The 14,330-nt window shown below is 45.5% G+C and overlaps 1 protein-coding gene across 1 annotated transcript; it reads left to right on the forward strand.

The window, feature by feature from the left end:
- Positions 1-2,531: 2,531 nt before the first annotated feature.
- On the forward strand, positions 2,532-6,083 carry CCN1 (cellular communication network factor 1). Its single transcript, XM_036350869.1, has 5 exons — positions 2,532-2,808; positions 3,090-3,300; positions 3,649-4,005; positions 4,140-4,351; positions 4,463-6,083. Exons 1-5 carry the CDS (start codon positions 2,746-2,748, stop codon positions 4,763-4,765), a joined length of 1,146 nt encoding a protein of 381 aa, XP_036206762.1. The 5' UTR covers positions 2,532-2,745; the 3' UTR covers positions 4,766-6,083.
- Positions 6,084-14,330: the final 8,247 nt, after the last annotated feature.

A 14,330-nucleotide genomic window follows, 5' to 3' on the forward strand; every position in this document is an offset into this window, starting at 1 on the left:
GCACGTAGGTTACTCGGGTCGCTCAGCTCCTCCACCTCCCGGCCCTGTTTGCTACCGCTCCCCAAACCCCCTCCCACAACACATGTCCTGCTGTACATAGGCAGCGGACTGTAAGGTGAGCTGAGTGTCTCCTCTGATGGAACATCCTCCTCCAAGATCCCCTAGTTAAAGAGGAAACAAACACACACACACACACACACACACACACCCGTGTTAGAAAACTTGAATCTGATTTTTAAAGGAATCCCTGGAATGGTGCGTGTTTGAATGCAAAGCCCCTGCAAAGCAGCACACTGAATCTCTTTGCCCGGCCCCCACCTCCTCTTCGATAAAGGAACAAGGTATAGGCACAGGCCAGTTGGATCACCCACTGAAATTTTATTTTAAATCATGACAGACAGATTGCGTGGAAAACAAGGAATTCCAAAGAATTTCCTGCTCTGGGAACAGAAGTTAAGTCTATATTTAACAACATCTGAAGCTGTCAAGAATGCTTTGTGGTTGGATAACAGGCAGAAAAATGTTAAAAACGCAGGCTACTGCTATACCCAAATATGGAAATATTGTTACGTCTGGTGTCTGATTCACCATCTGGAAATACTTACAACCATGAAGTCAAATAGAAAAGACACCACAACAGAAGCCAGGGACACTCCTCTGCATCCATTCTCTTTCCACCACCTCCTCCACCCTGTACCGCCCCTACTCACTCTGGTCCCAGTCACTTCATTAAGAAGGAAACAGCAATAAAACTCTAACACGGGAAAAACCATTTTTCTAAACAATAATTGATGGATTGACCTGGGTACAATGCCGGGCCCAGACTTTCCTCACTTTAGTTGCATAACACCTGACAATCTATTGTCCTGAAGAGACACGCCCCTCCAAAAAGCCTTAGAGATCAGCTTCTCATAGCAAAAGCCTCTTAGACTTATGAGAAGGCACTTCTGAATGAATGAAACTTAACTCCTCCCTGGTAGTTCTCCTCATTGGAGGTTGTTTTCATTGCAATAGCTTCACATGTGCGTTTCAGTCACAGAAAAGTCAGCACTGAAAAAAGGCCTTCTTCAGCCAGACTGTTGAATTCCATTCAACATTAAAAAGGACAAAAGAGCAAGAGACAGGCAGCTCTACTAAAGCGCATATAAAGGGGAGACTGACATAATTTTTTGTGCATGTTTTTATTAAAATTGCACAAGGAGATACTTTAGAAACTTTGAGGGAAAGTTTATCCATCACACCAACGATGTGGATGCTGCTAAAGTAATTGCTTGGCAGGCGGGTCTTCTGCTGAGTGCGTTGCAGGTAAATAGGGTCTTTAAATCTGCTAACCTTTTTATAACAGAGTATCACACCCTAAACTCTTATTTCTCTGCGCTTAGAGAGAAAAGCATTGCAACTCCCTTGCAATGGGAGGTTTCTAAGTGGTTCCAAGGAAAGGAATTAAAAATCCCGCAAGACTTTCGGCTTTTAAGGAGTCTGCTTTTTCCAGAGATCCATTGGGCTCAATGGTGGTGGAATCTGGTTTGGCCTTCCAGCATTTACAGGTGATGATCTCCGTATAAATCACTCCACGGTGGTCCCCTCCGCTTGGGCTTGGCTGGCTGTTCAGTGCGCATCGACACCCGCCCGCCGAGGGAGGCTGGAAGCGCCTGCCCAGGCTCCCGCATCCGTGAGGAAGTGTCAGCCAGCCGCCCGGAGAACTCCCAGCCTTCATTTCCTCTCGGACTGCAACCCCAGGCAGTGGGCTGGAACTAAAGTGGGAACCTCCAAAAACAAACAAGTACGACATACCGAAAAAGGGAGGGCAAGGGGGGCGGAAGAGGGAAGACCTCTGCTTGGAACCTTGCCAGACGTGGGAGAAGTTGATTCCCACCCCACCCCCACCTTCTCATTCATAAATGACACTGCGGGTATTAATTTGCAGCACACTTAACTTTGCTAATAAACACCATGCCAAAGCTCAGGGACTTTACCCGAGCATGTCGCCTCTACTAAGTCCACAAGTAGATGCCGGGCTCAGAGATACACTCCCCCTCCCCCCCTCCGCCTCTCTCAATAGATAACTTGACTCTCACCTTCGCTGTAAACAAGCAAACAGCTCACCGCCTTCCCGGGTGAGGGTTTCCAGGGCTGCCCGTTCAACTCGGCATCACCGAACAACATGACTTTTGTTCCTCCCTCTCAGGTCCTCCTACCCTCCCAGTCCAGACAAAGTTCTGAACTCTCCCCCCCACCCACTCCCACCCCCCACCCCGACTCCCCATCCTTCCACCATCATCACGCCCAAAAGAGCCCTCCCCTATACAAGTCGTTATTTAAAGTGGAAAAACGGAAGATTGTTTTCTTGGGTCCTGGACAAAAAAAAAAAAAAAAAAAAAAAAAAAGGTGCAACGGAGCCAGGGGAGGCGCTTGGCAGCAGCCCGCGCCAGCGAGCATTCCTGAGATGTTTGAGAATTCTGGAAGGCACAGACAGAGCCGACGTCACTGCAACACGCGGCGCCGCCGCCGGCCCATATAAAAGGCGGGCTCTGCGCGCTGGGACAGACCGCGAGCGAGAGCGACCTCGAGCATCACCCGCGCCCCCCGCTCCGCCTCGGGAAGGACCTCGACAGAAGGACGCCCGCAGCCTCTCGCCGCCCGGCCCTCGCCTCCGCGCCGCCCGACCCCGCCGCGGTCCGCCCGCTGCGCACCGGTGTGCTGGCGTCTTTGCTTCCGCGCTCGCCGGGACTCCTGCGCGCCACCATGAGCTCCCGCACGGCCAGGACGCTCTTCACCGCCGTCACCCTCCTCCAGTTTGCCCGGCTGGTGAGTTCTGCCGCCTCGGCTTCCCTGTCCGCTCTCACAGCCCCTCGTCCTCTCCCCAGGCTGCCCACGGCACAGAAAAACTAAACGAAAAAAGTTCGGGGACGTTTCGGGTACCTCTTTCTTTAAGTTTCCCCTTAAAGAGGTGTCTGGGGCCTCCTGGCCGACGCAGCCCTGCCCGGGGTGACCCGGCCGGCTGACCGGATCGGAGACCCCCGTCCCTTCCCTGGGCGCCCCTCCTGCTCACCGCGCCGGGTCTCACGCGAGTCTTCTCCCCCCTCCAGGCGCTCTCCTGCCCCGCCGCCTGCGACTGCCCCCTGGAGGCGCCCAAGTGCGCCCCGGGAGTCGGGCTGGTCCGGGACGGCTGTGGCTGCTGCAAGGTCTGCGCCAAGCAGCTCAACGAGGACTGCAGCAAAATGCAGCCCTGCGACCACACCAAGGGGCTGGAATGCAACTTCGGCGCCAGCTCCACCGCTCTGAAGGGGATCTGCAGAGGTAAGATGCTTGTGGTTTGGCCCCTTTAAAAAAATAATAGTCCCCGTAGTCCAGAAGTTTAGTAATTTTGAGACCATGTATGGTGATGCTTTGTTGTTGGTAGCTTGGCAGAAAGGCACATGATTTCAGCAGTCTGGAATGCAATTCAGTGTGTCTGGGCCCAACGAAAAGCGCATACGGAAAAGTGATTCCTGACTAACTTATTGTTCTGGTCTGCAGTCTCTGGGGAATTGTAGGGAACTTTACCATAAATTGAATTTAACAGCAGAAATATGTATGAGTTTCAGGCCGTGGTTCGGACTCTTAACTTGATCCTCTTCTCCCTTTCTCTTTTGGTGCTCTTTGCAGCTCAGTCAGAGGGCAGACCCTGCGAATATAACTCCAGAATCTACCAGAATGGGGAAAGTTTCCAGCCCAACTGTAAACATCAGTGCACATGTATCGACGGCGCCGTGGGCTGCATTCCTCTGTGTCCCCAAGAACTTTCTCTCCCCAACTTGGGCTGTCCCAACCCCCGACTGGTCAAAGTTAACGGGCAGTGCTGTGAGGAGTGGATCTGTGACGAGGATGGTGCCAAGGACCCCCTGGAGGACAGGGACGACCTCCTGGGCAAGGGGCCCACATTCGATGCCTCGGAGGTGGAGTTAACGAGAAACAACGAGTTAATTGCATTTGGAAAAGGTGGCTTCCTGAAGCGGCTCCCTGGTAAGTTAAAGCTGAGCCCCTCAGGCCTGGGACTGAAATACGCTCCTAGTTTGCAGCTTTATAGAAACGAGGACTTGAATCTGTTTGTTGTCAGTAAGCCTCTGAGAAGTGCTCCCTCTTGTTTGTCTCTCTAGCTTTTGGACAGGGCCCTCGCATCCTATACAACCCTTCTCTCCACGGCCAGAAATGTATCGTCCAAACAACTTCATGGTCTCAGTGCTCTAAGACCTGTGGAACTGGTATCTCCACACGAGTTACCAATGACAACCCTGAATGCCGCCTGGTGAAAGAAACCCGGATCTGTGAGGTGCGGCCTTGTGGACAGCCGATGTACAGCAGCCTGAAAGTAAGTTTCTGCGTGGCAGGTACCTGTTCCTGGGCAGCTGGGTGAGATGGGAGCCTCTCTTCCAAGAAAGAACCCTTGCCCCTAACTTTCCTTCTCTCGGCTTTCTTACAGAAGGGCAAGAAATGCAGCAAGACCAAGAAATCCCCGGAACCGGTCAAGTTTACTTATGCCGGATGTTCAAGTGTGAAGAAATACCGGCCCAAGTACTGCGGTTCCTGCGTGGATGGCCGGTGCTGCACGCCCCAGCAGACCAGGACGGTGAAGATGCGCTTCCGTTGTGAAGACGGGGAGATGTTCTCCAAGAACGTCATGATGATCCAGTCCTGCAAGTGCAACTACAACTGCCCGCATGCCAGTGAGGCCGCGTTTCCCTTCTACAGGCTGTTCAATGACATTCACAAATTTAGGGACTAAATGCCACCTGGGTTTCCAGCACAAGGGTGGACAGAAGGGGGAGAAGAGTGCCGGAATCATGGAGGCATGGGTGGGGGCGGTGGGGGTGAAGGGACTCATTGTAGAAGGGATGCATTTGCTCATTCTTGAGTAGTATTAAGGTATTTTGAAACTGCCAGGTGTGCTGGTGCAGATGGACTCTAATGCAGCCGCAATTGGAGAATACTTTGCTTCATAATATTGGAGCACATGTTACTGCTTCATTTTGGAGCTTGAGGTGTCGATGACGTTCTGTTTTCTGTTTGTAAATTATTTGGTAAGCGTATTTTTCTCTAGGCTTCTTTCCTTTCGGTTCTGCGATTGTAAGATAGTAAGATTAGTTGGACAGTTAAAGCCTTCATCCTTTGACAGAAGTACACGGGAGGGGGTTCCATTCCTTCCTGAAGGTGACACTCTGTGAGTGTCCGTGAGAGGCAGCTATCTGCACTCTAAACTGCAAACAGAAATCAGGTGTTTTTAAAACTGAATGTTTTTATTTATCAAAATGTAGCTTTCGGGGAGGGCGGGGAAATGTAATACTGGAATAATTTGTAAATGATTTTAATTTTATATTCAGTGAAAAGAATTTATTTATGGAATTAATCATTTAATAAAGAAATATTTACCTAATATCTGAGTGTATGGCATTCCATATTTTTAGAGATTGTCCAAAGTCATTGGAAGCAATCTAGCTTATCCACTCAGTCATTCAAACCGGATTTAGTGAGTGTCTGCTTTGTGCCAGGATATGTTCTAGTGCTTGGGATAGAACAGGGAAATGACCTACAAAAATAAAACAATGATTGCTTTTATATCTTCAGTAGAGAAAGATCGTTGCATTTAAAATAATCTGCATAAAAAAACATGTATTGAATACCAGGCATTGTAAGAAGTACAAGAAGGAATCCAAAGCCAACTTTGTGACTTAAATAATAATGCATTGTTTTTATAAGAAATCAAAGCCCAGGGGTCTCCCTCACCCAGTCACTGTGAGGTGGGTACAGTAATTTATCATTTTAATCACCAGGTTATTGTGCATGTCACTTCAGGAGAGAGAAACTTTAATGAAAGCAGTCCATAGCTTGTACATATCTACACTTGGGTAAGATTAAGTCTGGTTGGATAATGTGTTATAAAAGATGGCTTGTTTATAACTTCATATTTCACCAATATTGTTTCAAAAACTACTTAAAAATTCGCCTTCGGTTGGGATCAGAGGGAAAAAAAAAAACTTTGAGTCTATAGGAGTCCGTTTGTTTTCATTGAATAAGCTCGAAGCAATGACTTGTGCTAATCCTAATAAGCTGGTGATTAGGTAAACATGCTGCTAAATGCAAAGGAATGCAAGGAATTTCAAGTACTTTTCCACTAGCATGAGGACCAAGCTACCCCACCCCCCTTTCCTTCTTATAATATACATTATATCGATGGAGGCAGAAGCAGTTGATAGAGTTGGCTATCCAGAAGGTCAAAGGCTAGCTGCAGAGGTTTCCTGAAAGAAAAGGACCTGAATCATAAGTCTAGGAGAGGTTGAGAAGGCTGCATCAATGTTTTTGAAAATGTTGGTAGCCTGTTTTAGAAGAACCTACATCTTTAGAAAGCGCTGACAATAAACCTTTTATAGAGAGAAGTTTTCCTTTCATCGACCCTCTTGGCTCCTGTTCAAATGCACAGTAAAATATTTCAGTCTGCACTTGGTTAAGAGAGTACTTGAATTTTTAGGCAATAAGAGAAAGTGCTTTCAAAGGGGAGGAGAGGGACAGTTCCCAGGGTCCTATAATGGTGATTTTTCAAAATAGTTTAATTTTGATGCTTTAATGAAGACCTACAGAAAAGCAATGCCTTAGCACTGGTTTTAAAGCCTTACTGAAATGTGTAAAGGTTAACATAAATGTGTTGGTAAAATTTATGGGCAAAGGCCTTTACTCTTCTGATTTTGACAATGTCTCGCCTGAAATATTATAATCTGTGCCTATATGTAGTCAGTGTTTCTTGCCTGAGGCTTTCAAATGTAAGGTATTTGGGAATTTAAACACCACCTGGTTCAGTCTTGGATGCAGTTAAACTTGTCAGTGCAATATAATATGTGAAACATAATAAAGGTGTGAGGTTTTTGAGGTGCAGTCGTGTTGAACAGACATCTAAATTCATTGGTAAGATTTACAGATTCCCAGGCCAATCCTGAGTTATTTTCCTCCAACACTAGTGCCTAGCAAAGTACTTCATACACAGAGATCAAGGAATGATAAATTACAGATCTTTTAAGTGTGTAGGGAGGTGATATCTGTCCAAATAAGCTCAAATGTGAAACAAAATCTGGCATAGGAAAACTGGATCCTTGGGTCATTAATCTTATTGTAGTAAATACATTAAGAGTACTGCATAACCACTGTTTCTATTTAAATAAGATTGCTCAATTAATAAAAAAAAATTATTGGATGCAAATTATGTCTATTTTATTTGGCTATAGAAAAAAGTGAAGAAAGTCAAAGAAGTTGAGAATGAAATTATGTGATTTAGAACATACAACTTTTATCTAGGTCCAGCATGGAGCTCTGCCTCCTGCAAATATTGAGAAAACAAAATAAAAACCCATACATCTGCATATGAAATGGCAGTTACACATATACATATTCATCGTAATGTATACGTACCCCTCCGCACACAGTGAAGATGGTGTGCTGTTCCCACTTTCCAATCCAAAAGACCCTGGTGGGTTTCTGTTTGTGTGTGTTTTTTGTTTGTTTGTTTTTTGTTTTGTTCTTTTGGATAGAGATGTAAGAACTCATCTCTATAAGAGTTAAAAATGACCTCAGAGTCTTAGGAATTTAGTGAATTTTAAGAAATATTCAATTGGACATTTAGAAGTATGGTAAGTAGTCAAACCATGAAGATTTTCACATAAATGTGTGTGCTGTCTACTCCGCAAAGAGGTGTGACTGGGTCAAAATTAGCAAAGCATATTTCAGTTATTTTTCTGAGAGAGACCAGACTTGATTTGTTCACAAACCTCCTCTCCTGCCATCTGGCAGTATTTGAAAGTCAGCTGAGCAATAGCAAGGATCCAGCAGGACCATGGTACAGAACAAGGCCGTGTTCTGCTCAGAGGGGCAGGTGATGCAGTGGACAAAATCCCGGGTTGGAATCCAGAGATATGTCTTTTCACACCAGCTCTGCCATTAATTTACTGGGTGACTCTGGGCAAGTTTCTGGATCGTTCTCTCCTGTTTTAAAATGGAACAATAGCCCCCAGCATTTTTGCCACTCAAAGCATTGTTTTCCATATACTCTCTTTGATGCATTGACTCCCGCACATTGAAAACTTCATCTCCGTAAGCAGTTGAATGTATGAAGTGAAACTGCTCAGGCCTTTCTGTGGGCAAAGGAACTCATCTCTATGAAGCCTTTGAAAATGTAACATCGATAGCCCTCTTTACTCTCTAAAACACCTCTGGTTATAGGATGTGGCAATCCCTGGATCTCACAGTCAGTAGGTCTATACCAGTGATGGCGAACCTATGACACGCTTGTCAGAGGTGACACACGAACTCATTTTTTTGGTTGATTTTTCTTTGTTAAATGGCATTTAAATATATAAAATAAATATCAAAAATATAAATTTTTGTTTTACTATGGTTGCAAAGATCAAAAAATTTCTATATGTGACACGGCACCAGAGTTAAGTTAGGGTTTTTCAAAATGCTGACACGCCGAGCTCAAAAGGTTCGCCATCACCGGTCTATACATTCATCTCCCTGTATAGCCCTGATAGCTGGGCCTCACTAAGTCCCTGCCCTAAATAACTCATTCTTCAAACAAAGCACATTGTAAAGCATGACAATGATGTATGTGTCCTATGAATAGAACAGATTTACTTGTGACTTATTTTATTGGTGGTGGGCAACACTCACCCATGTAATTTTATAAAATTACACAAACACTCAGATGCATTTGTTAGTGCTTTATAGTTTCCACATATTCTGCTTATATATTCTGAATCAGCACCTTTCTTATGACCAAATCTAAGCCACCATCATCTCTTGCCTGCATTACTGAAATGGCCTCCTCACCTGTGGCATATTGTATTTTCCAAAGGTGGTGGCAATAATCTCTTCCATCTCACATGCCTTTCTGCAATGTGACCCTGTTGCATCAATAGGTGGGGTTTAGTTCTCCACCCTCTTGGATGTGGGTGGGCTCTCTGACTGCTTGAATCAATGAGCATCTGAGAAGTGCTGCCGTGTGGTGCCAGTTACCAGTGTAGCATGGGCTAGGAGCTCCCCTCTCTCTCTCTCTCTCTCTCTCTGAAAAGAGCTTCCATGTAAGAAGTACAGCTCCCCTGCTACCAGCCCTCTCTAAGAAACCCACACCACTCAGACAGGCCCTTGAGGATGAGGTGCCATGTGAAGAAAGAGAAAGACCAGGGGCTCGCTGGTGTGGCTCAGTGGTTGAGTGTCGACCTATGAACCAGGAGGTCACGGTTCAATTCCCAGTCAGGGCACATGCCTGGGTTGCAGGCTCGATCCCAGTAGGGGCGTGCAGGAGGCGGCTGATCCACGATTTTCTCTCATCATTGATGTTTCTCTCTCTCTCCCTCTCCCTTCCTCTCTGAAATCAGTAAAAATATATTTAAAAAGAAAGGAAAAAGAGAAAGGCCAGGGGGCACCTGGGCATCACACAGGTGGGAAGAGACCATGTTGGCAGTGGACCCTCCAGTCCCAGCTGCCTCACAAGCCGATGTCTGTGAACAGGAGATGAATTGCCAGTCAAGTACTTCCCAGAATTCATGAGGCATAAGATAGCAGACTAATGGTTATTTTAAGACCCTAAGTTTTGCTTGTTGATTGCTACACAGCCATAGATAACTGAAACATCACTAGGTTCCGTTCTTGCCCTGAAATGCTCCATTGTCCTTCCAGTGATGCTTTAAAAATGTAAATCAGAACATGCCCATCTTAGCTTAAAGGCTCCGTGGCTTCCATTGCTTTTGGAACAACATTCAACTCCTTGCTTGGTACACAAGTCCTGAACTCTCCCTCCTTCGTACCACTCACTCTCACTCTCTATAATCTCACTTGCCTCTTCCTCTTTGAAATAAGCCAAGTGAATCGCTGCTCAGGGCCTTTGCACTAGCTGTGGCTCTGCCCTCAGTGCTCTCCTCTTTGATCTAAACTTCTTATCAGGCAGGTCTCAGCATAAATGCTACCCTCTCAGCGACCCTCCTTCACCACCCAGTCTAGAGTAGCTCATTACATTAAGCAGTTTTATTTACATCGTGGCATTTAGCACTACCTGGTAGTTTATTGTTCATTTGCTATGCCTGTCCATCTATAATCACCTTTATAACAGCAGGAAGTTTTGTCTGCTTTTTTCACCACTATAAAAGCATCACTCGACACTGTGCCTGGCATGAAGTAAATGCTCATTAATACAGAATTTATGTAGCCTTAAGCTGAAACTAAAGTAGAAGACACCCGCCTCACTGGCACAATGTCTTCTTTCTATCCCCCTTGGGGCTTTCCTCTAGTTTTTTAGCTTTTCATTCATTCTCTCATTCATACATCTACTCGCTAAACACTGTGGGCACCATCATATTTCAGGTACGGTGCTATGCAGTAGTTGGTAAAGCATAGCTCCTTTACTTTGTGTTGGTGGGGGAGACATACATGTAAGCAAAGTTAGCTAAGGTTAGGTTCAGCTGGAAGTAATGGATAACTCAAATAGCAATGCTTAAGTTACACAGAATTTTGTTTCTCTCTCATGTGAAAATTCAGGTAGGCAGTGCTGGGCTGTTGTGATGCCCCAAGGATTCATGGACCAAACCTGCTATCTTAGTGTTAATCATGCATGGTCCCCTTTCCCTGGTTCACCTCATGGCACATGGCCTCACCTTGCTGCAAAGGAGGCTAGGAAATGTAGTTTTTATCCTGGGTTGTCATGTACTGAGCACAAAAACAGATCCTGCCCTAGCCTGTTTCCCTCAGTGGTTAGAGCATTGTCGGCCCATGTACTGAAGGGTCTCGGGTTCGATTCCTGTCAAGGGCACATACCTCAGTTGCAGGCTCAATCCCCTGCCCTGGTCATGGCATGTGCAGGAGGCAATCAATTGATATCTCTCTCACACATTGATGTTTCTCTCTGTTTCTCACACTTCCTTCTACTCTCTTTACAAAAAAAAACCAAAAAAACACAAAAACCCCAGAGCTCCTGTTACTGTATAAGGGAGAAATAGTGGTTGGTACCACATAGCCCAAATATGCTGTAATAAGTATAATAAGGCACAGAAGAGGCTTATCTAACTGCCTGAGGCTGGGATCTAAAAGGTCTTCCTGTGGGAGTTATCTCAGTTGTTTGGAAAGATAAACAGGTTGGAAACTATTCAAAAGCCGTGGTGCTGAAGTTGAAATTTTCTACAATCAATGATGCCTTCCTCATCTCAGCCATAAAGAGAAACCAAAGATACCTGCACCACCTGGGTTTAGAGACTTAGAGGCCATTCGTATTTTAAAGAGTTGGTATTTTTGCTTTGGGTTCAGAAGTATCATGGAAAGGGCACCTGTATTAGGGTTCTCTAGGGAAATAGAACCAGCAGGAGATTATAGAGAAGAGAAAGAGAGATTTATTTTGAGGAATTAGCTCATGTGATTGTGAGGATGGGCAAGTCCAAACCCCTTAGGGCAAGCCAACAGGCTGGAAATTCAGGGAAGAGTTAAATTTGCAGGTTAGGCTTTGTGGCTGGAAACTTAGGCAGGGTTCTATGGTGTAGTCTTGAGGCCAGATTCCTTCTACTTTAGGAAATCTCATTTTTCCCCCTTAAGGTCTTCAACTGATTGGATGAGGCCCACCCATAAGATGGATGGTAACCTGCTTTACTCAAAGTCTACTGGCTTAAATGTCAATCACATCTTTAAAATATCATCACAGCAAATCTAGACTATTTTTTTGACCAAACAAATGGTGCCATAGCTTAGCCAAGTTGACACATAAAATTAACCATCAGAGTATCTGTGTGGTAGACCTTTTGTGGGCAAGAAACCTATGTCCACTCTAAAATAGAATGAATTTGAGCAGAGTCAGAGAAAAACAAAAGCCTTGCTAGTTAAAACTAAGATTCCCCCAGATCTGTTATTGTGCTTGTGTGTGTATGGGGAAGGACTCCAGTATTTATTTTGCATGGAGCAGATTTATGGGGCACTTCAAGAAGGCTCTTGAACACTGACCCCAAGCTCCATACAAAACCAGTGGGATCCAGTAGGGATGGCTGCATGGCTGGGTAGTAGAGGGACATCCTTATAAAAGCTCTAGAGAAAGACCTTTGTTAAATCCACAGGGATATGGCAGGGCACAGTCCGTTGCTTGCACACACTCCAAGACAGGTCAATAGTGTCCCTTCCTCTGGCCCTTCATGCAAATCCTCACTGTGGCAATGACACCACTACACTAGGACTAGCTGTTTAACTGTTTCCACCAGATTTTAAACTCCTTGAAGGGTATTGTCAATGAGTGAGTACCAACTAAGAAAAGCTCAAAAGGAGTCTGACAGCTATCTTCCACCAGCTTCAGATCTTCATGAAGAAGAGAAAGTAAGTCTGTTCTGCATCGTCCCAGGGCAGAGGTCCCAAGCTGGTGGCTCAGGTGGATCTGATCAATACACAGACATGTTTTGTTCAGCCTGCACAGGGTTTATAAAAACTGGAACTTGTGACCAATATTTAAAAACTGAAAGATTTAAAAAGTCCAATTTTGTGGATTCTTTTGAAAATTTCATAGCTCTGGCAGCAGTGAGACATGGTTTCTCCATGGCAGCTGCTCTGTGGTGGGGCAGAGCTGCAGCTTCTTCCCTTAGGGTGGGTGCCCTGCAGCTCCCCAGCATAGACCAGTGGAGGAGAGATGTGTGTTTGTGCGCGCGCGTGTGCGTGTGTGTGTGTGTGTGTGTGTGTGTGCATGTGTGCGTGCATGTGGTTGGAAGAATGGAAAGGCAGGAAGAGGTGATCTTTAAAAACCCAGGCTCTCCCTTAAAAGTTGCTGGGGTTGACCAGCAGCCCCTGAGCGATGGATGAAAAGATTACTCCGACACTGTTTACTGTGGAAGAGAGGCTAAGGGATGGCCTGGCTGAAGGAGCCAGGCAGCCTCGATTGCCTGCCTCGTTAGGCTTTTATTAGAATTTTTATCTTTAGATACAATTAGTAGGGTGAGTAATCTTGTGTTTACATTGTCCTCTAGGCAAGGGAATCCGGGGATTAAGCATAAGGATTCCAATAAACACCCCAAGGTCTGCACATGCACAGACTTGTTTGGAAAGGTCAAGGAATAATTAGGGGCGCTGCCTTCGACGCTCCCCTAAGTCTCCCCTAAGTCAGAATTCCGATAAACAGGGCAGGCGGCCTTCCACACACTTCCCTTTTCTCAGACTGTCCTCCTTACAACTTTCCAACCAAGTCTCCTGTTCTCCCCAACAAAAAGGCACTGCCTAGAGCACCATTTTTACTACAACCGGGCTTAGAAAAATAATTTTAAGCATGGAAACGCACGTTATAAAACCAGGAAAGAATAGAGACCACTTCATTAGTTTCCAATTGTCCTGGAACTGTAAGCACACCCAGGTTCCTTCTACGAGTCTAGTCTGTGTATTTTGGTGAGGTATACCTATTCCATTTATAATACCACGTCACATTTTCCAACAGACCCTAGACAAGTTGATCAAAGATATATACTGCATCCTGAACCTGTGCTGAATTTAACCATCTATTTTTATAGCAACCAAAGAACTTTTCCAGGGGGAATTGCTACAGATAGCCAAGGGTTTACTCTAGAATTTTTTCTTAAATGACTCAAAGTCCTTCCTTCAAGTGCTGTCATAAATCATACTCATTTTTCAGGGGCGTTCAGTGAACTCCAGAGAGATGGAGGACTTGCCTAAGTAATTATAGGGGCAGCGCAGAAGGTGGGCCTCAGCAGGAGTTATTCTCTGAGCTTATCCCTGACAGAGGCTGTGGGCCAAAGGAAAGCACTGGCGTTTCAGGGAGGTCTGACTGGTTCTTGGTGTCAATGTGGCTCCTGGGAAGATTTCCAACAATGGATTTCCTACAGGAGAATCAGCATCCCAGAGCCAGGATGATGTCCTTCTCCAGCAAACAGACAATGGTCAAAATTAGGATCTTCTTGCCCTGGCAGGTGTGGCTCAGATGGTCGGGCATCATCCAGTGCACCAGGAGGGGCGTGCAGGAGGCAGCCGATCCATGTTGCCCACTCACATCAATATCTCTCTCTCTCTCTCTCTCTCTCTCTCTCTCTCTCTCTCTCTCTCTCTCTCTTTCTCTCTCTTCCTTTTTCTCTAAAAAAATCAATAAACTTTCCTTAAAAAATAGGGATTTAAATTCTGGGCTCATAAGCAAAACTTCCAGGGAGGTCCTTCCTATATTCCAAACTAGTGTGTTCTTAGAAAAGAGTCCAGGTCTTTAACTGACATCTTGCATTTAAAATGGTACTGAGCCATTTAAAGTGTTCCCTTTAATTTTTGTTTTTTGTCTTAACAAAAGGAAAGCA

The sequence above is a fragment of the Myotis myotis genome, unplaced genomic scaffold (assembly GCF_014108235.1).
Source record: "Myotis myotis isolate mMyoMyo1 unplaced genomic scaffold, mMyoMyo1.p scaffold_m19_p_2, whole genome shotgun sequence".
Classification (NCBI taxonomy): domain Eukaryota; kingdom Metazoa; phylum Chordata; class Mammalia; order Chiroptera; family Vespertilionidae; genus Myotis; species Myotis myotis.

Excerpts from the sequence above, each read along its gene's own strand:
- CCN1 (XM_036350869.1), top strand. The coding sequence starts at position 2,746 with ATGAGCTCCCGCACGGCCAGGACGCTCTTCACCGCCGTCACCCTCCTC. Across the intron at positions 2,809-3,089 it reads TCCTCCAGTTTGCCCGGCTG|GCGCTCTCCTGCCCCGCCGC; the intron begins GTGAGTTCTGCC and ends TCCCCCCTCCAG. Across the intron at positions 4,006-4,139 it reads CTTCCTGAAGCGGCTCCCTG|CTTTTGGACAGGGCCCTCGC; the intron begins GTAAGTTAAAGC and ends TTGTCTCTCTAG.